The 19,317-nt window shown below is 52.7% G+C and overlaps 9 protein-coding genes across 9 annotated transcripts; 5 read left to right on the forward strand and 4 right to left on the reverse strand.

Moving 5' to 3' along the window:
- Positions 1–33: 33 nt before the first annotated feature.
- On the forward strand, positions 34–2,468 carry CC77DRAFT_1016986 (thioredoxin-domain-containing protein). Its single transcript, XM_018524316.1, has 3 exons — positions 34–395; positions 446–2,060; positions 2,108–2,468. The coding sequence occupies exons 1-3, from the start codon at positions 193–195 to the stop codon at positions 2,453–2,455; spliced, it is 2,166 nt and encodes a 721-aa protein (XP_018390041.1). The 5' UTR covers positions 34–192; the 3' UTR covers positions 2,456–2,468.
- A 539-nt stretch (positions 2,469–3,007) lies between these two features.
- On the forward strand, positions 3,008–3,606 carry CC77DRAFT_1005588 (Cdc25 family phosphatase-like protein Ibp1; the record flags this gene model as incomplete). The annotated part of the gene is made up of 2 exons (XM_018523360.1): positions 3,008–3,115; positions 3,184–3,606. 2 exons carry the CDS (start codon positions 3,008–3,010, stop codon positions 3,604–3,606), a joined length of 531 nt encoding a protein of 176 aa, XP_018390042.1.
- A 137-nt stretch (positions 3,607–3,743) lies between these two features.
- CC77DRAFT_928372 (hypothetical protein) lies at positions 3,744–4,681 on the reverse strand (the record flags this gene model as incomplete). The annotated part of the gene is made up of 2 exons (XM_018534046.1): positions 3,744–4,322; positions 4,463–4,681. 2 exons carry the CDS (start codon positions 4,679–4,681, stop codon positions 3,744–3,746), a joined length of 798 nt encoding a protein of 265 aa, XP_018390043.1.
- Positions 4,682–5,073: 392 nt separating this feature from the next.
- On the reverse strand, positions 5,074–7,592 carry CC77DRAFT_1016988 (leukotriene A-4 hydrolase). Its single transcript, XM_018524317.1, has 2 exons — positions 6,935–7,592; positions 5,074–6,871 (listed from the first exon to the last, which is right to left on the reverse strand). The coding sequence occupies exons 1-2, from the start codon at positions 7,162–7,164 to the stop codon at positions 5,182–5,184; spliced, it is 1,920 nt and encodes a 639-aa protein (XP_018390044.1). The 5' UTR covers positions 7,165–7,592; the 3' UTR covers positions 5,074–5,181.
- A 50-nt stretch (positions 7,593–7,642) lies between these two features.
- CC77DRAFT_1016989 (hypothetical protein) lies at positions 7,643–9,922 on the reverse strand. Its single transcript, XM_018524318.1, has one exon. The coding sequence runs from the start codon at positions 9,624–9,626 to the stop codon at positions 7,770–7,772; it is 1,857 nt and encodes a 618-aa protein (XP_018390045.1). The 5' UTR covers positions 9,627–9,922; the 3' UTR covers positions 7,643–7,769.
- A 160-nt stretch (positions 9,923–10,082) lies between these two features.
- Positions 10,083–12,182, reverse strand: CC77DRAFT_1016990 (hypothetical protein). Its single transcript, XM_018524319.1, has one exon. The coding sequence runs from the start codon at positions 11,893–11,895 to the stop codon at positions 10,306–10,308; it is 1,590 nt and encodes a 529-aa protein (XP_018390046.1). The 5' UTR covers positions 11,896–12,182; the 3' UTR covers positions 10,083–10,305.
- On the forward strand, positions 12,154–13,183 carry CC77DRAFT_1016991 (hypothetical protein). Its single transcript, XM_018524320.1, has 2 exons — positions 12,154–12,511; positions 12,560–13,183. The coding sequence occupies exons 1-2, from the start codon at positions 12,335–12,337 to the stop codon at positions 12,923–12,925; spliced, it is 543 nt and encodes a 180-aa protein (XP_018390047.1). The 5' UTR covers positions 12,154–12,334; the 3' UTR covers positions 12,926–13,183.
- Positions 13,184–13,343: 160 nt separating this feature from the next.
- On the forward strand, positions 13,344–16,760 carry CC77DRAFT_955690 (cutinase transcription factor 1 alpha; the record flags this gene model as incomplete). Its single annotated transcript, XM_018535482.1, has 7 exons — positions 13,344–13,432; positions 13,485–13,561; positions 13,728–13,744; positions 13,809–13,933; positions 13,985–15,193; positions 15,239–16,384; positions 16,438–16,760. The coding sequence occupies 7 exons, from the start codon at positions 13,344–13,346 to the stop codon at positions 16,502–16,504; spliced, it is 2,730 nt and encodes a 909-aa protein (XP_018390048.1). The 3' UTR covers positions 16,505–16,760.
- Positions 16,761–17,475: 715 nt separating this feature from the next.
- Positions 17,476–19,281, forward strand: CC77DRAFT_927254 (hypothetical protein; the record flags this gene model as incomplete). The annotated part of the gene is made up of 5 exons (XM_018533983.1): positions 17,476–17,548; positions 17,604–17,745; positions 17,864–18,739; positions 18,789–19,146; positions 19,210–19,281. The coding sequence occupies 5 exons, from the start codon at positions 17,476–17,478 to the stop codon at positions 19,279–19,281; spliced, it is 1,521 nt and encodes a 506-aa protein (XP_018390049.1).
- Positions 19,282–19,317: the final 36 nt, after the last annotated feature.

Here is a 19,317-nt window from a genome sequence, read left to right on the forward strand (position 1 = left end):
ATGTTCAGGGACACGAATGCCCTCACTTGCGCGCGACAACCCCCCGCCACGCCTTGTGATAGCCAGGTTGCGTGTAATTTCTACAAGCCCTAGTCGCATTCACTTCCAAGCCTGATACATAATACCAATCTTATTCCTCTCTAGAGGACCGCTGCCTCGCACGAGCAGCCCGCCCCCTCCGCCGCCGCAACGATGCGCTCCATGATATATTCCCTCCTGTCGCTGGCGACGTTTGCTTCCACATTTGCGGCAGAGACCCCGACTGCCCAGGCGACGGCTAAGAAGGATGACTGGGACGACAAGACGCCAGACACGATATTTAATGGCGAGACAGTGCCTCCCATGATAGAACTTGGGCCCAAAACGATAGACACCGAGATCAGCAAAGGCAACTGGTACGCAGGGAGACATCTTCATCCTGGAAATAATGCTAACGACACCATAGGATAGTCGAGTTCTTCTCCCCCTACTGCAGCCACTGCATGCACTTCAAGCCAACCTACCAAACCACCTACGAGTTCTACTACACCTCGAAACCCTTCCTCTCCAAAGACGAGCCCGAAGGCGACTCCCTAAACTCCTTCACGCGCTACTATGACTTCAAATTTGCCAAGGTTGACTGTGTCGCCTACGCTGATGTCTGCAAAAAGCACAACATTCAGAGCTACCCTACCATGGTCTACTTCCAAGACGGAAAGGAGTCGGAGAGAGAGACGGGCTCCAAAGACATGAAGGGCATGAGCTCCTGGGTTGAGAGACTCCTGGAGACTCTGCGACCCGGTACACGCAAAGAGGGTGGCCCCAAACTGCCAAAGGCTGGTGCAACATCCGTAGAGACCGGCCCAGACACAGAGGAAGCTGTCAAGGAAGAGAAGAAAGAGGCGGCTCAAGACAAGAAAGAAGATAAGAAAGCTGCGAGCCCGGCCACCAACCTGACCCCATCCGCCACACCCTCTCTCACCAAGACGACCAAGGCCGCTCCCGCAAAGACCGAACCCACCTCGAACGCGAACCCATCTGGCACCGTCGAGCCCCTCACCGCCGAGACGTTTGAGAAACTTGTTACAGACACACGCGATCCCTGGTTCATCAAATTCTACGCGCCATGGTGCCATCACTGCCAGGCTCTTGCGCCGACATGGGCAAACCTCGCGCGCCAGATGAAGGGAAAGCTCAACGTTGGAGAGGTCAACTGCGATGTAGAGAAGAAGTTATGCAAGGCAGCTGGTGTTCGAGGCTACCCAACCATGCTCTTCTTCCAAGGCGGCGAGCGCATCGAGTACTCGGGTCTCCGTGGGCTTGGCGATCTGTTGGATTATGCAGAGAAGGCCTCAGCTGTTGGTGCTGGAGTACGTGACGTAAATGCCGAGGAGTTCAAAAAGATGGAAGAGACTGAAGAGGTCATCTTCACCTATTTCTACGATCACGCGACCACATCCGAGGATTTCCAAGCGCTAGAGCGACTTCCTCTCAGCCTTGTCGGTCGCGCAAAATTGGTCAAGACAAATGACAAGGAGCTGTTTGACCGCTTCAAGATTTCAACATGGCCGAGACTGATGGTGTCAAGAGACGGAAAGCCTACGTACTACCCACCTAGGACACCTTTCGAAATGCGCGATGTCAAGAAGGTCCTTAGCTGGATGAAGTCTGTCTGGCTGCCTATCGTCCCCGAGATGACGTCTTCCAATGCTCGCGAGATTATGGAAGGCAAATTTGTCGTTCTAGGTATACTGAACCGCGACCGTTCCGACGAATTCATCCTCTCTAAGCGTGAGTTGAAGAGCGCAGCAATCGAATGGATCGATAAGCAGGAGACCGCCTTCCAGCTAGAGCGACAGGAGCTCCGCGATGCTAAGCAACTCCGCATTGAAGAGGCTGAAGACAAGGACAATCAGCGAGCACTTAGGGATGCCAAATCTATCCGCATCAACATGGATGACATCCCGCGCACTCAGGTTGGTTTCGCGTGGGTCGACGGTATCTTCTGGGAACGCTGGATCCGGACTACATACGGTGTCGATGTCAAAGATGGCGAGAGCGTTATCATCAACGATGAAGATGTAAGTCACCAAAACCGGCCCTATATGAAGCCTGCTAACATACGCAGAACCGTCGTTACTGGGATAGCACCATCTCTGGTGAACCTATTCGTCTCTCTCGCGCCGCAATCCTTGAGACCATCAAAATGGTCACTTCAAACCCTCCCAAGATCGCGGCCAAGTCTACCACTGGTCGCATTGCTGGCATGTGGCTGTCGATTCGCCACTTTGTCAACAATCACCCTTTCATCTCCCTTGGCATGTTTGTGGGTTTCTTTACTGCTGCTACGTTGTTTGGCAACAGCAGACGAAGGAGACAGTTTGGCAGTACCGGCTCATACTTTCAACTCGGAGAGAAGGATGGGCTACTAGGCAGCATGGGTAATGGCAACTTTGGAGGCGCGAAACATGATTAAGCTTTGAGACAAGATCATAGGATGATCCTTGGGGTTTTGGCGTTCGCTTTGGTGTGTATCATAGCTTTGGTTGCATGGTTTTCAGCGATAACGTTTATTCATTCTGCACCATGTACCAATACGACTTGTTGTTATCAGCATGCCTTCGATTTTGACACTCGAAACGTTTTCCCTGCTTATGCCTAGGCGACATCACGACATTTCCAAGCCTTTGACGTGCTGCATAAAGCCACATTGGAGTCTAGAGCATATACTACGGCATGTCACTTGCAGTTGCCCATTGGGTGGAGAACACACGTGTCTACGCGACGTAGCTCCCCACGCGTACCCCACTACCCCTCCAAACTACTTTCACTCATTCTACGCATTGTGACTCGGGTACACATACCGCACCTTCTTGATACATCAAAGACACTCGCTCACGATATTACAAACTTCAATCTGTATTCTCTCAGGATTTTACGCGCAGCAAAACCTGCCCACCAAATCTCTGCTACTGCGCACCCATATCCTTTCTTCATCCGTCCACTACCTCATCCCACCATTCGCACAATGTCGACTATATCTCTCTCAGACTTGGAGTTCATAACCCGTGAATCCCTCGCTAGCGACTTCAAATCATCAGGTTCTGCGTTACCTCCCAACACCGCAGTAGTTGACGTAAGAAAGCCCTTCCTCCAACAAACCTGCCTCAGGAACCACAACACTAACCTCTCTTCCCAATCTAGGTACGAGACAGCGATCACGTCGGCGGCCACATCAAAGGCTCAACTTGGGTTCCTTCCTCGCAACTCGACTACAAAACTCCTGAGCTCATCCGCACACTACAAGACAAGGAAGTCGTCATATTCCACTGCGCGTTATCGCAGCAACGGGGACCTAGTGCCGCACTACGATACTTGAGGGAGAAGGAAAGACTGGATCCTGGTTCGGCGATAGAGTCAAAGGGCGAAGTCAAGGAGCAGAGTGAGGCTGTGGAGAAGGAGGGAGAGGGAGAGCAGAAGGGACCTAGTGGTACGCAGATCAAGAAACAAAAGGTTTACGTCCTACAGGGCGGATTCACGATGTGGCAGGAGAAATATGGGCAGGACAAGGATTTGACGGAGGGGTATCAAAAGGATATTTGGGAGTTTGGCACACCGGATCATTAGATGTGAAGAACTGAACACACACACATCAAGGTGAGAGGCCTAGCCGTGATATTCTGTTTGAACTACTCAGCAACGGCTACGGCACTTCCACCCCAGTATCCCGCTGTCGAAAACCTACAACATTACATTCTCCACACTCAGCACCCTTTGCTCTTCCCTTGATCCTCAACCAAACCCTTGTAATTCTCCCTCTCATACTCCATGATAGCCTCCACCTTCTTCGCACTAGCACTGCTCTTGTCGAATCGATATCCCACCCACTCCTTGACTAACCTCCTCGCGAGTTCAATTCCAACAACTCGCTCACCCATGCATAGCACTTGCGCGTCGTTTGACAGAATCGCACGTTCTACCGAGAAGCTATCGTGTGCTGTCACAGCCCTGATACCAGGCACTTTGTTCGCCGAGATGGCCACACCAAGACCGGTGCCGCAGATGAGGACTGCACGGTCTGCTTTGCCCTCTGCGACGAGTTTGGCGGCATCGACGGCGATATGTGGGTACGCTGTCTTGTCGCTGTTTTCAGGGACGCCGACGTCGGTTACAGAGGCAATGCGGGAATCAGCTTCTAGGTCTTTGATGATGGCCTTTTTGTACGAGACGCCCGCATCGTCGCAGCCAATGGCTATGCGGAGAGGTTGCTGGTCCGCTGACATGTTGCTTTTTTGGAGAGATCTCAAAGTTCTGAAGTGTCGTATTTTCTCTCGATATTCCTTCTCTTCGTCTTACTAACGACGTTCAACCGACTCTTCTCCCTGTCTTCGTCGTCTGTGTCCTGATTTCGTCTAGAAGTACCACCACTTCGTCTTTCAGTTCTAGTTGTCGAATACGATATTTCTCCTTCCGCAGACTTGACTTTTCTTCCGTCAATAACCTCGTTAACGGCTCGATTAACAGTCTTCTCAAACGGCCTCGTCACGTAACTCAAATCCGTGTGTCCGTGAGTGGGTCCTTTGCTTTCCAAGACTTTAACTCTGTCTACACCGTCCTTGTTGTGGTCTTCGACTTTTTGGTATACGTGGTCTGCGTCAGTGTCGAGGTTCAGAGAGAACAAGGCGCGCTTGGGAGGGGCCATTTTGGGCGGGCTGGGTAGACGAGAGTCTTTTATACGATTTGGCAGAAAGGTAATATGCAAGGGCAAGGCGTCTGGGCGGCGATTTCGGATGAATGAGGGGTTAAACAGACGACCCGTGGAGGGAGTGGAATGCTGGAGATGCGGGATGCGGGGATCGGGAGTGCCCAATGCGGTATGCCGATGGGTAGAAGTGTGAGACTTGTGGCCTCGATGCGAGATGGCGACGGGACGAGGTATACCGGTCTCGGGGTTGTGAGGCCGAAGTTTTTGTCTCGGTGGTTGTTCCGAGTGTTGAAAGTGATGGTCGTGGTTTTGTCATTCTAGCATGTTCAATAACTTGTTGGCATGCCAAGATGTGCCAACGGATTACGTCACATTACATTTCAGAATCTACACGCTTTAGCTGGCACTTGATTGATGCTCTCGGATGGTCAAAGCTATCTAAATATCTTGAAATCCATGTGTCGTTTTTCGAATTTCTGTTTTTTCCCTGTCCAACACTATTTCTTCTCTTCGAACAAATCCTTCTCAACCATCTGCCTACAGATTGGGTGGTAGAACTCCTTGTTCTTCTCAAATGTGCTGACAGCCAGATCGCGATCCGCCTCGTTTAACAACCTGAACATGGGTCGCACAAACTTCATACGACCAATCTTGCCTAGCAAAGTCGCTGCTGGCTCGTACGTCTCTTGGGCCTTGGCCATGAGTCCGATACTCAGGTAGCGTGATAGAACTTCAATATTCTGGGTGTCGTTGTAGCCATACGTTGCGCCTAGCAAGTGTACTTGGTCGGCTGAGAACTTGGAAGCGAAGTTTTGGAGTTTTTCGAGGAAGACAACCGACTGGTTAGATACCCAGCCTCCGATATCTGAGGATTGGGGCTTGAAGTCTCCAGATTCGGAAGAAACCAGGGCTTGCCACTTGTCTGCAAGCTCATAGCAACTCTTGACCATAGTCTGGTCAAAGTCTGGCTTCACAGGATAGCCGGGCGCGTAGAAGAGTTTGTCCCAGTCAAAGTCATCAAGCTTCTTCTTGCTCTCAGCATCCTTCTCGAAGAACTCTATCAGACAGCTCTTGAAGTCGTATGAATCGACTGACTTGAACTTGAAGGTGTCGAAGTAGTGTGGGATGAAGGAATCCCACTTGTCCTTTCCGAGAAGCAGTTCAAACTGATAAAGGGCATGGAAACCTTTCTCGTAAGGGATGGAGGAGAATGCGTCATCTGGGTCTTGACCCTTGAGATCGAGAACGAGCTTAGTGTAGGGGTGGTCTGCGCCATAGTTCTCGATGCTTTGCTCCAGAGCTTTCCAGCCGATGATAGCAGAGAAATGGCGATGCGCCTCTCCGTGAATGGCAGCAGCAATTCTACGTTCAAGGTAGGTGGTCCAGCCTTCGTTCAGCCAGAAGTGCTCCCAGCTCGCTGCACTGACAAGGTTACCGGACCACGAATGAGACAGCTCGTGTGCGATGACGTCGACGTTTTGCTTGTCACCAGAGATGATGGAAGGAGTAGCGTAGGTCCAGACTGGGTTCTCCATGCCGCCGTACGGGAATGATGGTGGCAGAATGAGTACATTGTATTGTCCCCATTGGTACGCGGGTGAGACAATCGATTCGAGTGCCTTCATGAAAGGTTCGATCTCGCCGTCAAGTTCATCTTTGCACGCAAGGAGCTCTTCGGGTCCAGACCATACCGTACTGCGGGGGCCAATGCTTGCGCATGCTAGATCTCCACTCGCAACAGCAAAAAGGTACACTGTCATTGGGACCTTTTGTTCAAACGTGTATTTCATGGTACCGCTCTCACCGTCCTTCTTCGCAGGTAGATAGTCACTGGCTCCAGTAGGCAGACCCGAGGCAAGCACTGGTAGCGGTGAGCGTAGGGCAAAGCTGAAAGTTGACTTGACATCCGGAGTATCCTGGCAAGGGAAGACAGATCGTGCATGGATGGCCTGGCATTGCGAAAACATGTACGGGTGCTTTTTGTTCGAGGTTTGAGCTGGCGTCATCCACTGAAGTGCGGTACACTTATCGGTAGTAGCGACCTTGATCTCAACATCGACGGTCTTGCCTTTGGGAACCTTGGATGGAAGCGTAATGGTAAGAGGACTGCCATAGGGCTCCACACGATCGCCAACGTTGAACTTGACACTTTTACCCTCGACTTCTACGACGGAGATGTCAAGGAAGCTATGCCACAGTTATTAAGCTGTTCAATCAATTCTGCCACTCTTTTGTATCTCGAGTACATACCTGCTATCCAATACAACATCTTTCACCTCCTCATCCGTCAGACTCTCCAACGTCAACACTACACTTCCAAACAACCGCTTCTTCTGGAAATCGATATCAAAATCGACACTCGTATGCCTGGTCACAAAGTTGTGATAGTTAGACAAGGTGTTTGGGTCCCTTGGGGTGCGGATCTCAATATTAGGATCCGCCATTGGCTTTGTAACCATAGCGGCGGGGGAGCGATGCATCGTGGCGAACGTTGCTGCTCTCGTAGCTGATGGCGTAGGAGTCTGGTTCGACTTCGTAGCTTGGCAGATGGTTCGTCTCCCACTCAGAGCTTGTTGTAGTGCAAGACGAGCGTTCAGTGCAAGGAATGTTGCAGGTGATCGTGTGGTAAGGTATCGTCGGAGTGGAGTAGACTCATATGCCGATCCATGCCGCAGCAAAGCAGATGACCTGCCTAATGCACTTCTGGCGGACATTTAGGGATCTCGCACCCACAATTTAGATAGATAGAAGAAATGACCCGCACAGTATCTAGGGGACGGCGGTGCCAAGGGTCACCACCTGCGTCTTTCGTTTAGCCCATCATTGATGTGGAGGCGCACGGCCTTCGGCGATCCGACGAGAAACTTGTAGTTCCTCCGGAGTGTCTTCGCAACCAAGCTTTCGAGGGGCAAGGTTAGGCACAGAAATAAAATCATCAAGGCGTCTAGATGAGAACTCTGTACATGTGAAGGATATATTGCAGATGCCCAAAAATGCCCAAATGCTTCGATGCCACAAAGCAAGCTATCATACTATGCACGCATATAGCTATTAATACCGTTGACACCTAATTCAATAATGCTGTCTAATCCTTCTTGCTACTGTCGCCCTTTCGTGTCCTGTCTCTCAGGACGAGGTTGATATCTGGTCGTGCTGACTGATATTGCTGTGCTGGTCTTGATACCGAGCGCTCGTTCGTCGATGCAAGCGTCTCTTCCGCCCTCGATCTGCCCCTGTCCCTTTCATCATCTCCTATCTCAAAAGCATCATCTTGGAGCTCTATGAGATCGCCCAGATCGCCGCCGACAGCTCCTACGACAGGCACGGCACTGCGCTTCCCCTGCCCGGGTGTACCTGGCTCATTCAAAAGCTTCTGTGCTTGTGTACCAACTTTTCTCACCCATCCTTCTATAGCACCTCCAAGCTCTTGAAAGTCCAAGCCGCTACCGCTGAGCGGCGTGACAGCACCGGATCCGCCATACTGACTCGACGTCCCGGTACCTGCGTCCAGCAGGCCTGGTGCCCACGGTGTGAAGTATTCCTGACCCGGTGGGGGCGCCATGTTGGGCAGGTACTGACCAAACTTTTTGTTCAGACCGTCCTGCGCAGGCCCAGGGCTCCGCACGTTTCTACCCATTGTACCGACACCTCCTGGGCCGTGCAGACCCCATGCTTTGCCTGATGTGCTCCTTTGGCGGCTGTGGGCCGAGGCAGATGACAGGTTGCTCGACGCACGTGGTCGAACAGACTGCGAGGGAGAGCTGGTATGTGGATTCGTGGACGTGGAGGAGCGCGGAAGGTCGACGGACGCCCGAGGTGTTGATGCGTCGGAGTACGCGAGGGACTTCCGCCGAGCGGGTGGGAAGAAGCCAAGTGCTCTGCGTGGCATGCGGCCGATCTGTGTGGGCTGTTTATCATTAGGGAGGAGCACCCATGAATCATGTTTCCATGGGGTCTCTGCATTAGAGGGGACCGAATTGGTCTCTTGGTCTTTCTTTTTCGGCGTGGTCCAGCCATCAGGCAGACCTTGAGTATCTGGAACTGGGGCCTTGCTACTCGAACCATCGCCATACTCTCCCAATAGTAGATCTTCAGCAGGAAGAGCATCCGGGCCCTGAACTGGCCTTCCCTTTACGCCACAAGCATCTACTGGTAGCACCACCTGCTTCTTAAACTGTATGCTATCGTTCGGCCACATACGATTGGCTTTGCGTAATACAGCTTGCTCGCAGTTGAATTTGATGCTGAGTCCAGCCAGCGTGTCCTGCGGCCGAACGTGGTGGATATATACGAGTGCATCTCGGTCGTCGTTCTCACTGGGAGGTGCGGACGCGCTGAGTCGTTCATCCGAATTCCTGCGCTTTATACGGCCAACAGAGTCGGGAACCAGATGCTCGCCAGCGGTCAACAGGTCTTTCCGCTTCATTGCTCTGACCATGGCCTCTCTTTCTTCGTGTGTTCCAGCCCCAACATGTGAGCCTGCGCCTGCCGGGCCCCATTGTTTCGGTGGTGGTGCGCTCGTAGACGTACGTCGCCCATGGCCCGGTTTCGTGCGCCTGCGAGTGTTTCCGGAGTCGCCTGGGGTGCCGTCGCTAGCCAGGACGGTAGCGGCAATACCCTGGATTGCCGCCAAAGAGTTCCCCCAGAGTCCAGAGAGTGTTTGCGAGGGCGATTTCGGGGTCGAGGTGCCGGAAGATCTCTGGAAGGACGACGACGGGGCGGAAGTGACGTTCAGACGCGAGGAGGAAGCGCCGCCTGTGCGTGCATTTGGGGTAGGAGATGTGTTCCGCGAGGCTAACCTCGACGTGGCCCTGCTCGATCCGCTCTCATTCCCGTCCGTTGCATATATGTCATCTTCTACGGAGATCAATCTTCGGGTTCGTGGGCGCAGTGTCGAGTTGCTCTTGGACGTCGACAGCGAGGAGCCATTGGAGGGGTTCATGGCATGCGGACGCCAGGCGGAGTGGGCAAAGGTGGTGCTGCATAAGCCAAATGATTGGAGTGGTCGGGAAGCCGCATGACATGGGGTTACGGCAACATTGCGTGAACGTCAGGAGCAAGGGCGGAGGCGCAATGGAGAGGTGGATGCTCGGATATCGTGAGGGTTCAATAGCTGGGGCAGGAAGCTACGTAACCCCGAGTGCTACCCCTTCAGTCAAGCACGGCCGTGCACTGTGCCGCCGAACCGTCAGAACATGCGATGCCAAGTCACCTAGGCACCATAAAGAAGTCTCACGATAGATTAATATGGATTGTGTACGTAAGTAGTGCACTTTCATCGACTTTCACCGCCCCTCCCGTGGCTGCTCAAACCGCCTCGTGACGATAAGGACAGATAACGATTAGCTTTCACTTCCTGAATCAGGCCGATCACCTAGCGATCTTGAAGGGAACAGGTACTATTCGATGCTCTGAACTACAGACAGTACAGATTTCGCACCACTAAAGAGTCTTTGCTCGACACCTGCCAGCTACGAACAGCGTGCATGTACATGAATAAGCGCCATACGCTTCTGTATAACACACGTGGATATATCATCAGTCATCACAATCACAATCAAGAGAACAAAAAGCAACAAGCTGTAGAACAAAACGAGTCTTCACATCCGCTGGCCTGACCGTCATCGGAAAGGACTTGAGCTCGTCGTCGCATCCACCTCTTCAAATTCCAACTCAAAAGCATCCACTTCCTCAAACTTCTTTCTGATAGCAGCCAACTTCTCAGAGTGCTCGATTGTCGAGACTTCAGTATTGTCTGCTTCGTTCTGACCTGTAGTCTCGTTCTCCTTGTCCGATGATATCCTGCGACTGTATGTTCTTCCCGACTTTTGCGCTACTTTAGCGGGTGCACCCTTTTTCGGGCGAGCTGCTTTCTTTGTCGCTGCCTTTGGCGATACTAACTTTGTAGTCCCTTGCTTTTGGCGAACGCGACGCGCTGGCATTTGTAGCTCATCTTGATCCGAGTCCACAGGCTCGACATCGTCTGAAGACTCAATGTCGAACTCATCCCGGTCCCGCAGGCGGTTCCGTCGACGTGGTAATAGGGCTTTGAGTTGCGCAACAGATATAGTTTGCTCTGCTTTCTTTTTGGTCCTCTGCTTAGCTCTCGCAGGTGTCTCCGTCTCCTCGCCTTCTGAGTCTTCATCCACAACGGGCGTCTTAGCCTGTCGTCCTCTTCGGCGCGGTCGCGTCTGCGCTGGCGTTTGAGGCGGCTTCGAGACTTCCCGTATCGGACTACTCGACATGGGGGGCGCAAGTGTCTCGCTTAGTGGCTCCTCGTCCTCTTGTGTTTGCTCAATCATCTCCTCGCGTGATGCAACTACTTCTGGCAGGCTCGGGGAGGGTGATCGCTCTGACTCGACATCTTCGCCAGACTGTGGACTCGCTGGTGGTGACGAGCGTGGCACTTGGACTACAGACGAGAACTTGCGCTTTGTGCCACGGGAACCAGAGCTTGAGATCTGAGTGCCGCTATCATTCCGAATCTCCTGCTCCGGTGCCTGCTTCCGTACGTTAAGGGGTGTGGACTCGGCATGTGGAAGGAAATCGTCAAAGTCAAAGTTGTCGGTGTTGTCTAGGTCGTCTTGATCGTTGTCCTCCACATCGGTAGTCTGTTGTACCTGGCGCAACAGACTGGGCTGCCGGGGTCTTCGCCTGAAGTTGCTTAAAGCCAGTATCGATCTCTCGTGTGCGGGTGTTGCACCGACCTTGATGGCTGATGGTGGGCGCGTGCCGTGGGCTGGAGAATCAGAACCGAGAGATGAGAATGTCAGATCGCCATAGCCGCTATCTTCTTCTATCTGCGATTCTTCGTGTGCTTGAGCAACTGCAGCTAGTGGTGATGAATGCGCGGTCGATTTCCTCGCACTGCTTCTTGTGGCGCGCATCTGCTTTGATGCATTTGATGCTGGAGTACGGGTCTTCGTAGCTGATAAAGATGTGTTCTCTTCAGCCGGTAGCGCGCCGGTCATGGTGAGCTCTGGCTCGTCATGGACCTCCGGTGTCTTCTCCCGTGGCATTTTCCTATGCGAACGCGTTGATCTGGTTCTTGTGACAAGGCCATCGCTGTCTTCGCTGAAGCTATTGGCAGCTTTGCTGACTTTGGTTTGTGCTGGGGTAGGCTTCGCTGGCTGCTTGGGCGCGGGGGCGTCTTTCGGCTTGGTGGGTTTCGCGACGCGCGACGCGACTTTTGAGCGTGGGGGACGAGGCATTGTCGCAATTCGTCCGCGTGATTATTTTGGGAGGTTCAGAATTGTGTGAAGGCGAACGAATGTGGATCGCGATTGGGATGAAGTGGGCAGCGACCGTGCGACAGGAATGGGGATGAGGCGCGTCGATGTTGTGACGCACTGGATTGAATTCACTACCTAGCGTCGATCTAGACGCGCGAACTCTTGGCTCACGTGGTGCACCATCCCATGCGTTAGCTCAAATAGTAGTAACGCTCTCAGAAAGAGCAAGATGTGTTTTTTTGTCATTCTCTCATGAGCGCATCTGAATTAGCGATGTCCTGGTCCTATCATAGGCCGATGTTTTGCTGAGGTCGCACTCAAGGCAGCGACAATTGCAGCGTATATAGCTGCCTTCACAGTCTGAGGAAGCGCATTGCACCTTCAATCTTTCCGTCTCAGTTTCTGTCTAATCATTGCCATGGACACGATTCACTTTCCAGATTCTTTGCAAGAGTTTGCAGTGTCTGAAGCAGCTTATCTTCGCCAACACCCCGAGTATGACTGTTTGGTCACAGGTTCAATTGTGTTCAACGAGGAAGGGAAGCTACTGCTAGTACAGCGTGCAGCGGAGGAAAGAGCATTTCCTGATTTTTGGGTGAGCCGAAGAGGAAGTCACGACTGTCCTAGAACTAATACTATACAGGAAATACCAGGGGGCAAAGTTGACGATAGCGACCAGACGATTCTACATGCTGCTGCTCGAGAGCTGAAAGAAGAAGCTGGTCTTGACACGATTCGTATACTGAAGAAAGTCACGCATTTTATCTTCATGGATGAGAAGCCTGGCCGACGAACAACGACATGGCTCAAGCTGGTGTTTGAAATGTCGGTGCAAAGCGCAGATAATGTTGTCTTGGATCCAACTGAGCATCAGAAGTTCTTGTTCGCTTCTGAAGAGGAAGTTGTTCGTGACCAGGTCGGCGATGTGAAGCTCAAATACATCAGCCCTGCGAACAAGGATGTCAAATTGGAGGCTTTCAAGCAAAGACGTGGAGAAGGATGCGCGTGACAGGCGTCGGCGATCAATGGAGCATGATATGTTGTCTCGCTTTACTGCATTTGAAACTGGCGACTGCCACCAATAGGAGACGACCCATATTGACGGAGACGCGACCTGGGGTAAGTAGGCTGAAGGATCACGATTCTACCTAGCAACAAAGAAGAGATCAATGACGCCAACGTGACCTGGCGTGGAAGCAGCTCAGCTTATGTAATTGTGTAACATCGAGCCCTTGGGAAATTGTACTTGTCAAGCAGGAAAAAGCACTGTTTCGTGTGTCGCAAAGGTAATCACTGCCTTGCCGTAGCCTCCCGTACCCGGCGCCCGCGCTAGTTCACACTGTGTGTGCCCCAAGAACACGACCAGTTGCGGACGAATCACAACCTCAACCCTCGACGACCGCGCCAGAGAGCTCAGCGACAGCAGCATGTCGGGCGAACACTCTTTCATGGCCAGTTCAGTGGCCACAGCAGCAGCGCCTCCACCGCTCGCTGCGCAACCCAGCATTGGGACTCCGTAGGTTACAGTGCCGCGCGCAGGACCTCTTGCACATGCTCATACAAGCCAGGCCGTCGGCGTCGTCGCAGTCAGTTCCCCCTGGACACCCATCCTTCAGGCGACAACGCGCTAGCAGAGCGTGCGAAAGTGAGTGCGACCCATGTTTGCGCAGCATTTCCCCTGATTTCATGTACGAGAGAGGATCCGTCGACGTCGGTGGGATATATGGTCAACACGACGAGCCTCGGCACCTCGGTCAACCTGAAGAAACGGAACGATTCGACGAACGTTTGCTAACCACGACGCAAAACAGCCTGCCACGCAAGGAAAGTGAGTAATCAGCCGCGGCACCGCATCACCGTCGTCGTCGGGACACCACGTAACAGCGCAATAGGTACGATGCGACGCCGCCTCACTGGGAATCCCGTGCACCAACTGCACCGCCTTCGGCATCGAGTGCCGCATCCCCCAGCCCAAGCGCAAGAAGACGCAGACAGCCAGGGCCAAAGACGCCGATAGGTACGGCCAGACGACTTCACTGGTCAAGGTATAGTGCTGACGCGACGGCAGTGACCGAGGAGATAGCGACGACCGCTCACCAGCCAGCACTTCAGTCGAGCCGCGCGAGAAGTCGGCCGTATACAACTCCCAAGATGGAACACCCTCGACTACCGTCTCGCCCGAATACGCTGCTCAGCAAGCTACTCACAATGGCACCTATGTGCAATTCATGAAGCCCAAGTTTGCGCGTGCCCCCATTAAAGAAGCCGGCCGTGTCGCATACCTTGGAGAATCATCCAACCTTTCACTGCTCGTACACGACCGCTATGGCACCACCGATGTCGTCCACTATCCGCTTCCAGAAAACGTGCGGGGTGCGAAGGCGCGGGTCAATGAGATGGACAACATGGAGATAGAGATACTACACCAGCGAGGTGCCTTCCTGCTCCCGCCACGGGCGCTGTGCGACGAACTCGTCGAAGCCTTCTTCAGATGGGTGGCCCCAGTCGTGCCAGTCATCAATCGCAGCCGCTTCATGCGCCAGTACCGAGACCCGAAGAACCCGCCCTCGCTCCTCTTGTTACAGGCCATTCTCCTGGCAGGCTCACGAGTGTGTACCAATGCGCAGTTGATGGACTCCAGTGGCTCAACAACCCCCGCAGCCATGACCTTCTACAAGCGCGCAAAGGCCTTGTACGATGCTAACTTCGAGGATGATCGCGTAACCATTGTGCAAGCACTCATCTTGATGGGCTGGTACTGGGAGGGGCCCGAGGATGTAACCAAGAACGTCTTCTACTGGACCCGAGTGGCTATTGTTGTAGCTCAAGGCTCGGGCATGCACCGTAGCGTCGAGGGTTCACAGCTGACACGCTCAGACAAGCGTTTGTGGAAGCGTATCTGGTGGACACTGTACAGTCGAGACCGTTCAGTGGCAGTAGCACTAGGCAGACCGGTTGCTATTGACCCTGAGGACTCTGACGTCGAAATGGTGTCTGAAGACGACTTCATCGATGACGAGACAGATCATGCTGCAGAGTACCCACCAGATCCCATCCATGTCCAGTTCTTCATCAACTACGTCAAACTTAGCGAGATCATGGGCCTGGTTCTATCGCAACAATACTCAGTGGCGTCCAAACACCGCAGAGCGAATGCTATAGATCTTACCCACAGTGACATGGCGCTTGCGGACTGGCTGCAACACTGCCCACCAGAAGTGCAGTGGGAGCGTAACCGCCACCACTTCTGGGCTGCCCTATTACACTCGAATTACTAGTAAGTCACTCGCGACCCAATTCTGACTCATACTTACCCTCGCAGCACCACCCTATGTCTTCTACATCGTGCACATATGCCACCGGCAGGCTCGCCAAAGGCCAGTCATTTAGACGGATTTGGTGAGGCTAATGCATACCCGTCACGGAATATCGCATACCAAGCGGCTGCTATGATCACATCCATCATTGAAAACCTCCGTGCTCATGATGAGATACGGTACACTCCCGCATTCATCGTGTACAGCTTGTTCTCCGCCCTCATCATGCACGTCTACCAGATGAAGTCGTCGAACAAGTCCGTCGTCTCGGCGACGGAGCAACGCCTTCAGATTTGCTTAGACGCTCTTAAAGAGGTCTCTAAGGTCTGGCTCGTTGCAAAGATGGTGCACACACTTTTTGAATCGATTCTTGGCAACAAGCATCTTGAAGAGCGCCTACAAAAGGCTGCCGGTCGTAATCACAAGAAGAACAAAGTTCCTTCGGTTCCACCACCACCTCCTCCAAAACCTGCCCAAGAGTCGTCAAAACGAAAGTTCGATGATATGGACCTAGGCTTCCCTGTTCCTAGTGGACCCCCGGCTGCTCAGGTTTCCTATGAGCGATCAAGACCGCAGACTCCGGCCGTTACGCCGTCGCGCGAGTTACAACCCCAACAACAGATGCCCCAGATGACTACTGGATCTCCGCAGATGAACCGGCAGAACCACGATGCATTCATGGGCCCTTCACGGTCGGGAACACGTCCGACGACGCCATTCAACCCATCATACTCGTATCCTGGAACGCCACCCGATCTCTTCCTGGTTACCCGCGACACTCCTAATATCAGTCAAGAAGTATGGCAAAACTTCCAACCCGACCAGCTGTTCCCAGCCGACACACAAGTCAACTTCCCACAAATGTCGCCCATGCAAAATCATAGTCTCGTCGACCCAGCGTTAAGCCAGCCGCAGAACATGCCCATGCCCTCACAACAGACTGCTGGGGGTCAACCACAGATGCAAAATCCACCATCAAACACGGGCATTCCTAGCGGTTACGAACACAATAACACTCAGTCCTGGCAGCAACAGATGGAGATGATGTCACAAAACCAGCAACAACATAGCGCACAGGATGATGCTTGGAGTCAGAGTTCCGGAGGTCGACCTAATCCTATTGTACCGATGAGTCTAAATGTTGATGATTGGTAAGTCATAAACTCAATCATGTTCCGAACCATTCACTGACTTCGTGACCTAGGTTCAACTTCTTCGGTATCAACGGCGAGGCCGATATGTCGCACCTGTTCCAGCAAGGTCCAGCTTAGGCTCACAAGTCTACTAGCGTGATTGCTTTACTTGTTTTGTCATCGATCTCTATTCAGCGGAATAAGCATATCAGCGGCGTCGACCAAGATGTTACATGGGTTTCTGTTTTAATGTTCAAAAGTTCCAAGGTACTGATAGAGTGGATGGATGGGCATGCTACGGGACAGCATCTTTCAGCACAAGTGCTAAACCATCATCCATTTCGCCGTAAGCTACCATAGTTGCAAAAAGATAAAGCATATTCAGAGACTCAACAATATATCTGAAAATATGTCTGCACTTTTCACATTAAGTCGCGACGCTGGTGTTCAATCGAGAATCCACAAGAGTCTATGTAATCAATGCGCGGTTGGACCTCTGCCACGGGTAAGTAGGGGAAAGGGCAGGTGATCTATGTCGACGCTATTCCACTATATACGTCGTCATTACAGGTGCAATTATGCGACGCGGCTGCACAGTCTCAATGCTCAGCCAGTGTTCACTCGTCAACCGCGACGGAAGATCCCCCGCATTGTGAGCTAGCCCTTTGTGGGATCTAGCGCCACTTCACTTTCGGGAACCTCCAGACGCGAGACTGATACAACAACACCGTGAGCTAGACATACGCCAGCCCACAAAAGTCAAGGAAACACTCTATCGCTAGGTCCGTACTCACTCTTCCCCTGCAAGCCCACCAAACGCATTCCTTTTCCCGGCCGCATAAACCCTAAAGTTCCACCGAAATCGCACCACGCCGCACATCGCAACGAAGCTACCCACGACTACGCTTTCGAAGTCGCCCAAAGAACAGACCCACGACCATCACTATTCCTCTACGTGACCGTACCCACTGCGCGCCTTCCTCAACCGCTTCAACTTCAGCCTCGTCGCTTACTCCGGAGACCACGTACCTGCTTGCGAATTAGACAATACTAACCTCCCCCCTCTTATAGGCTAGGGCGCACCATTTCTACGAAGCATACGCTCGAACATGTTCCAAACGCAGCAGAACCCGGGCCGCGGTGCCCCATTAGGTGCGAATAGGTTGCAGAATGGCAAGATGGGTGAGAATACTCCTAGTGTGGTTGTAGGGCATATCGCTGACTGCTGTTTGTGTAGGTGGCGCATCTCAATGGGGATTCGGAGCCCCCATGGGCGCGCCAGGCTTGCCAAACACGCAAACACGAACAAACGGCGGAGCTATGTCAAGCTTTGCGCAAGCAATGGGCGGCTCACAGCCTCATACGCCGTTGAATCTTGAGTAAGTGACCACGTAAGATGGCAAAAAAGCAAGGAGATAGCCCGGAGGGCAGGCATGAATCTCAGAAGTCCCCTTCAGAGAAATCGCAAAGATACAAGCTAGATATTAACGATCTCAGGGAGTTCCCTTCGCTATCGGGCGCACCGCAAGCGCAACAGAACACGACCGCGCAACAGATGTGGGCGAACCCTACGATACGAGCGGCGCAACAAAACCAGCAGAACACGATCGGACGTCCACAGGGCCAAGGACAACAGCAAGGGCAAGGTCAAGCTGCACAAGCTGCAAACCAACAACAGCAGAACCAGGGACAGGATGATTCATCCCAAAGTCAGTTTTCTGGTGCTGGCGATGACTATCGATTTGGAGGACAAGGGGGTGTAGGACAACTGGGGGGTGTCCAACCGCAGACGAGCAACGTGGAGGAATTTCCACCGTTGGGTGGCGCTGGCGGAGATATTCCACAAGACCGAAGAGCTGGCCTGATACAGAATGCTGCGGCTTTTGGAGCCAACGGAAACAACGCCTTCCCTGGCCTTGGACAGACACGGAATGGCCTTTCGAGCCCCACAGATAGCCAGCAAGACCGGAGCATCAACCCCACTGTAGGTGGCAGGGCGCTATCTGGCACAGCATCACGGACGCCCTTTGAGAACATGCGGACAAGCAACCAAGCAGATGGGAATCAACGGATAGGACAGTCAGGGAACATGTTTTCTTTAGGTCCTCAGATGGGTATGCGAGGCGGTGCAGATCTTGCCCCCGGAGGACAGCGACCACAGCAAAACCAGTTCGATCAAACGTTTGGAGCAGAGGTTCTCGGCTCCCCCAACGCTCAAAATATGCTACACAAGAAGTTGTCGGACATGACAGACTCAGAACGATACGGACTGCCTGGATTGTTGGCGATGATACCTATGGAAAGCCCTGACTACTCTTCGCTGGCTATGGGTCAAGACCTGACAGTCCTGGGCCTGGACCTGAGTCGACCAGAGTAAGCACCACGGATTCCGGTACGTCTTCACTGCTAACATTCCTCTTAGCAACTCACCATTACATCCCACTTTTGGTTCACCGTTCGTGGAGTCCAACGTCAAGCCAGTGATACCACCAGATTTCACTCTACCCGCAGCATACACTGTTACGAACGTTCCGCCGCTACATTCGAAAATGGCCAGCTTCTCTGCGGAGACACTGCTAGCCATCTTCTATCAGTTCCCGCGAGACATCCTGCAAGAAATTGCTGCACAAGAACTGTACAACCGTGACTGGCGGTGGCATATGAAGCTCCAGCAGTGGATGATGAAGGACCCAGATCTGGCGGCGCCCATGAGACTGTCACCAAAAGAAGAGCATGGCTGGTACCTATTCTTCGATGTCAAGAACTGGAGGAGAGAAAGGGTACGTATTCTGAACCGCATATATATGCTTTTTGCCAAGTGCCAATCGCTAACTTGAGTTCAGAAAGAGTTTGACCTCAACTACGATCACCTTGATCAGCGTCATGGTAGCCCTGCCATGGCGGGACAAATGTAGTGCATTAATCCAAAGAAGGAGCCTTCCGCTCGGTTC

Source organism: Alternaria alternata, assembly GCF_001642055.1.
Source record: "Alternaria alternata strain SRC1lrK2f unplaced genomic scaffold CC77scaffold_3, whole genome shotgun sequence".
Classification (NCBI taxonomy): Eukaryota; Fungi; Ascomycota; class Dothideomycetes; order Pleosporales; family Pleosporaceae; genus Alternaria; species Alternaria alternata.

Bases quoted from the DNA above. Each gene is read 5' to 3' on its own strand.
- CC77DRAFT_1016986 (XM_018524316.1), top strand. From the start codon at position 193: ATGCGCTCCATGATATATTCCCTCCTGTCGCTGGCGACGTTTGCTTCC. The intron at 396-445 runs GTACGCAGGGAG...ACGACACCATAG, and splicing joins GAGATCAGCAAAGGCAACTG to GATAGTCGAGTTCTTCTCCC. The intron at 2,061-2,107 runs GTAAGTCACCAA...TAACATACGCAG, and splicing joins TTATCATCAACGATGAAGAT to AACCGTCGTTACTGGGATAG.
- CC77DRAFT_1016990 (XM_018524319.1), bottom strand. From the start codon at position 11,895: ATGCCTCGTCCCCCACGCTCAAAAGTCGCGTCGCGCGTCGCGAAACCC.
- CC77DRAFT_1016989 (XM_018524318.1), bottom strand. From the start codon at position 9,626: ATGAACCCCTCCAATGGCTCCTCGCTGTCGACGTCCAAGAGCAACTCG.
- CC77DRAFT_1016988 (XM_018524317.1), bottom strand. From the start codon at position 7,164: ATGCATCGCTCCCCCGCCGCTATGGTTACAAAGCCAATGGCGGATCCT. The intron at 6,872-6,934 runs GTATGTACTCGA...ACTGTGGCATAG, and splicing joins GATGTTGTATTGGATAGCAG to CTTCCTTGACATCTCCGTCG.
- CC77DRAFT_1016991 (XM_018524320.1), top strand. From the start codon at position 12,335: ATGGACACGATTCACTTTCCAGATTCTTTGCAAGAGTTTGCAGTGTCT. The intron at 12,512-12,559 runs GTGAGCCGAAGA...AATACTATACAG, and splicing joins GAGCATTTCCTGATTTTTGG to GAAATACCAGGGGGCAAAGT.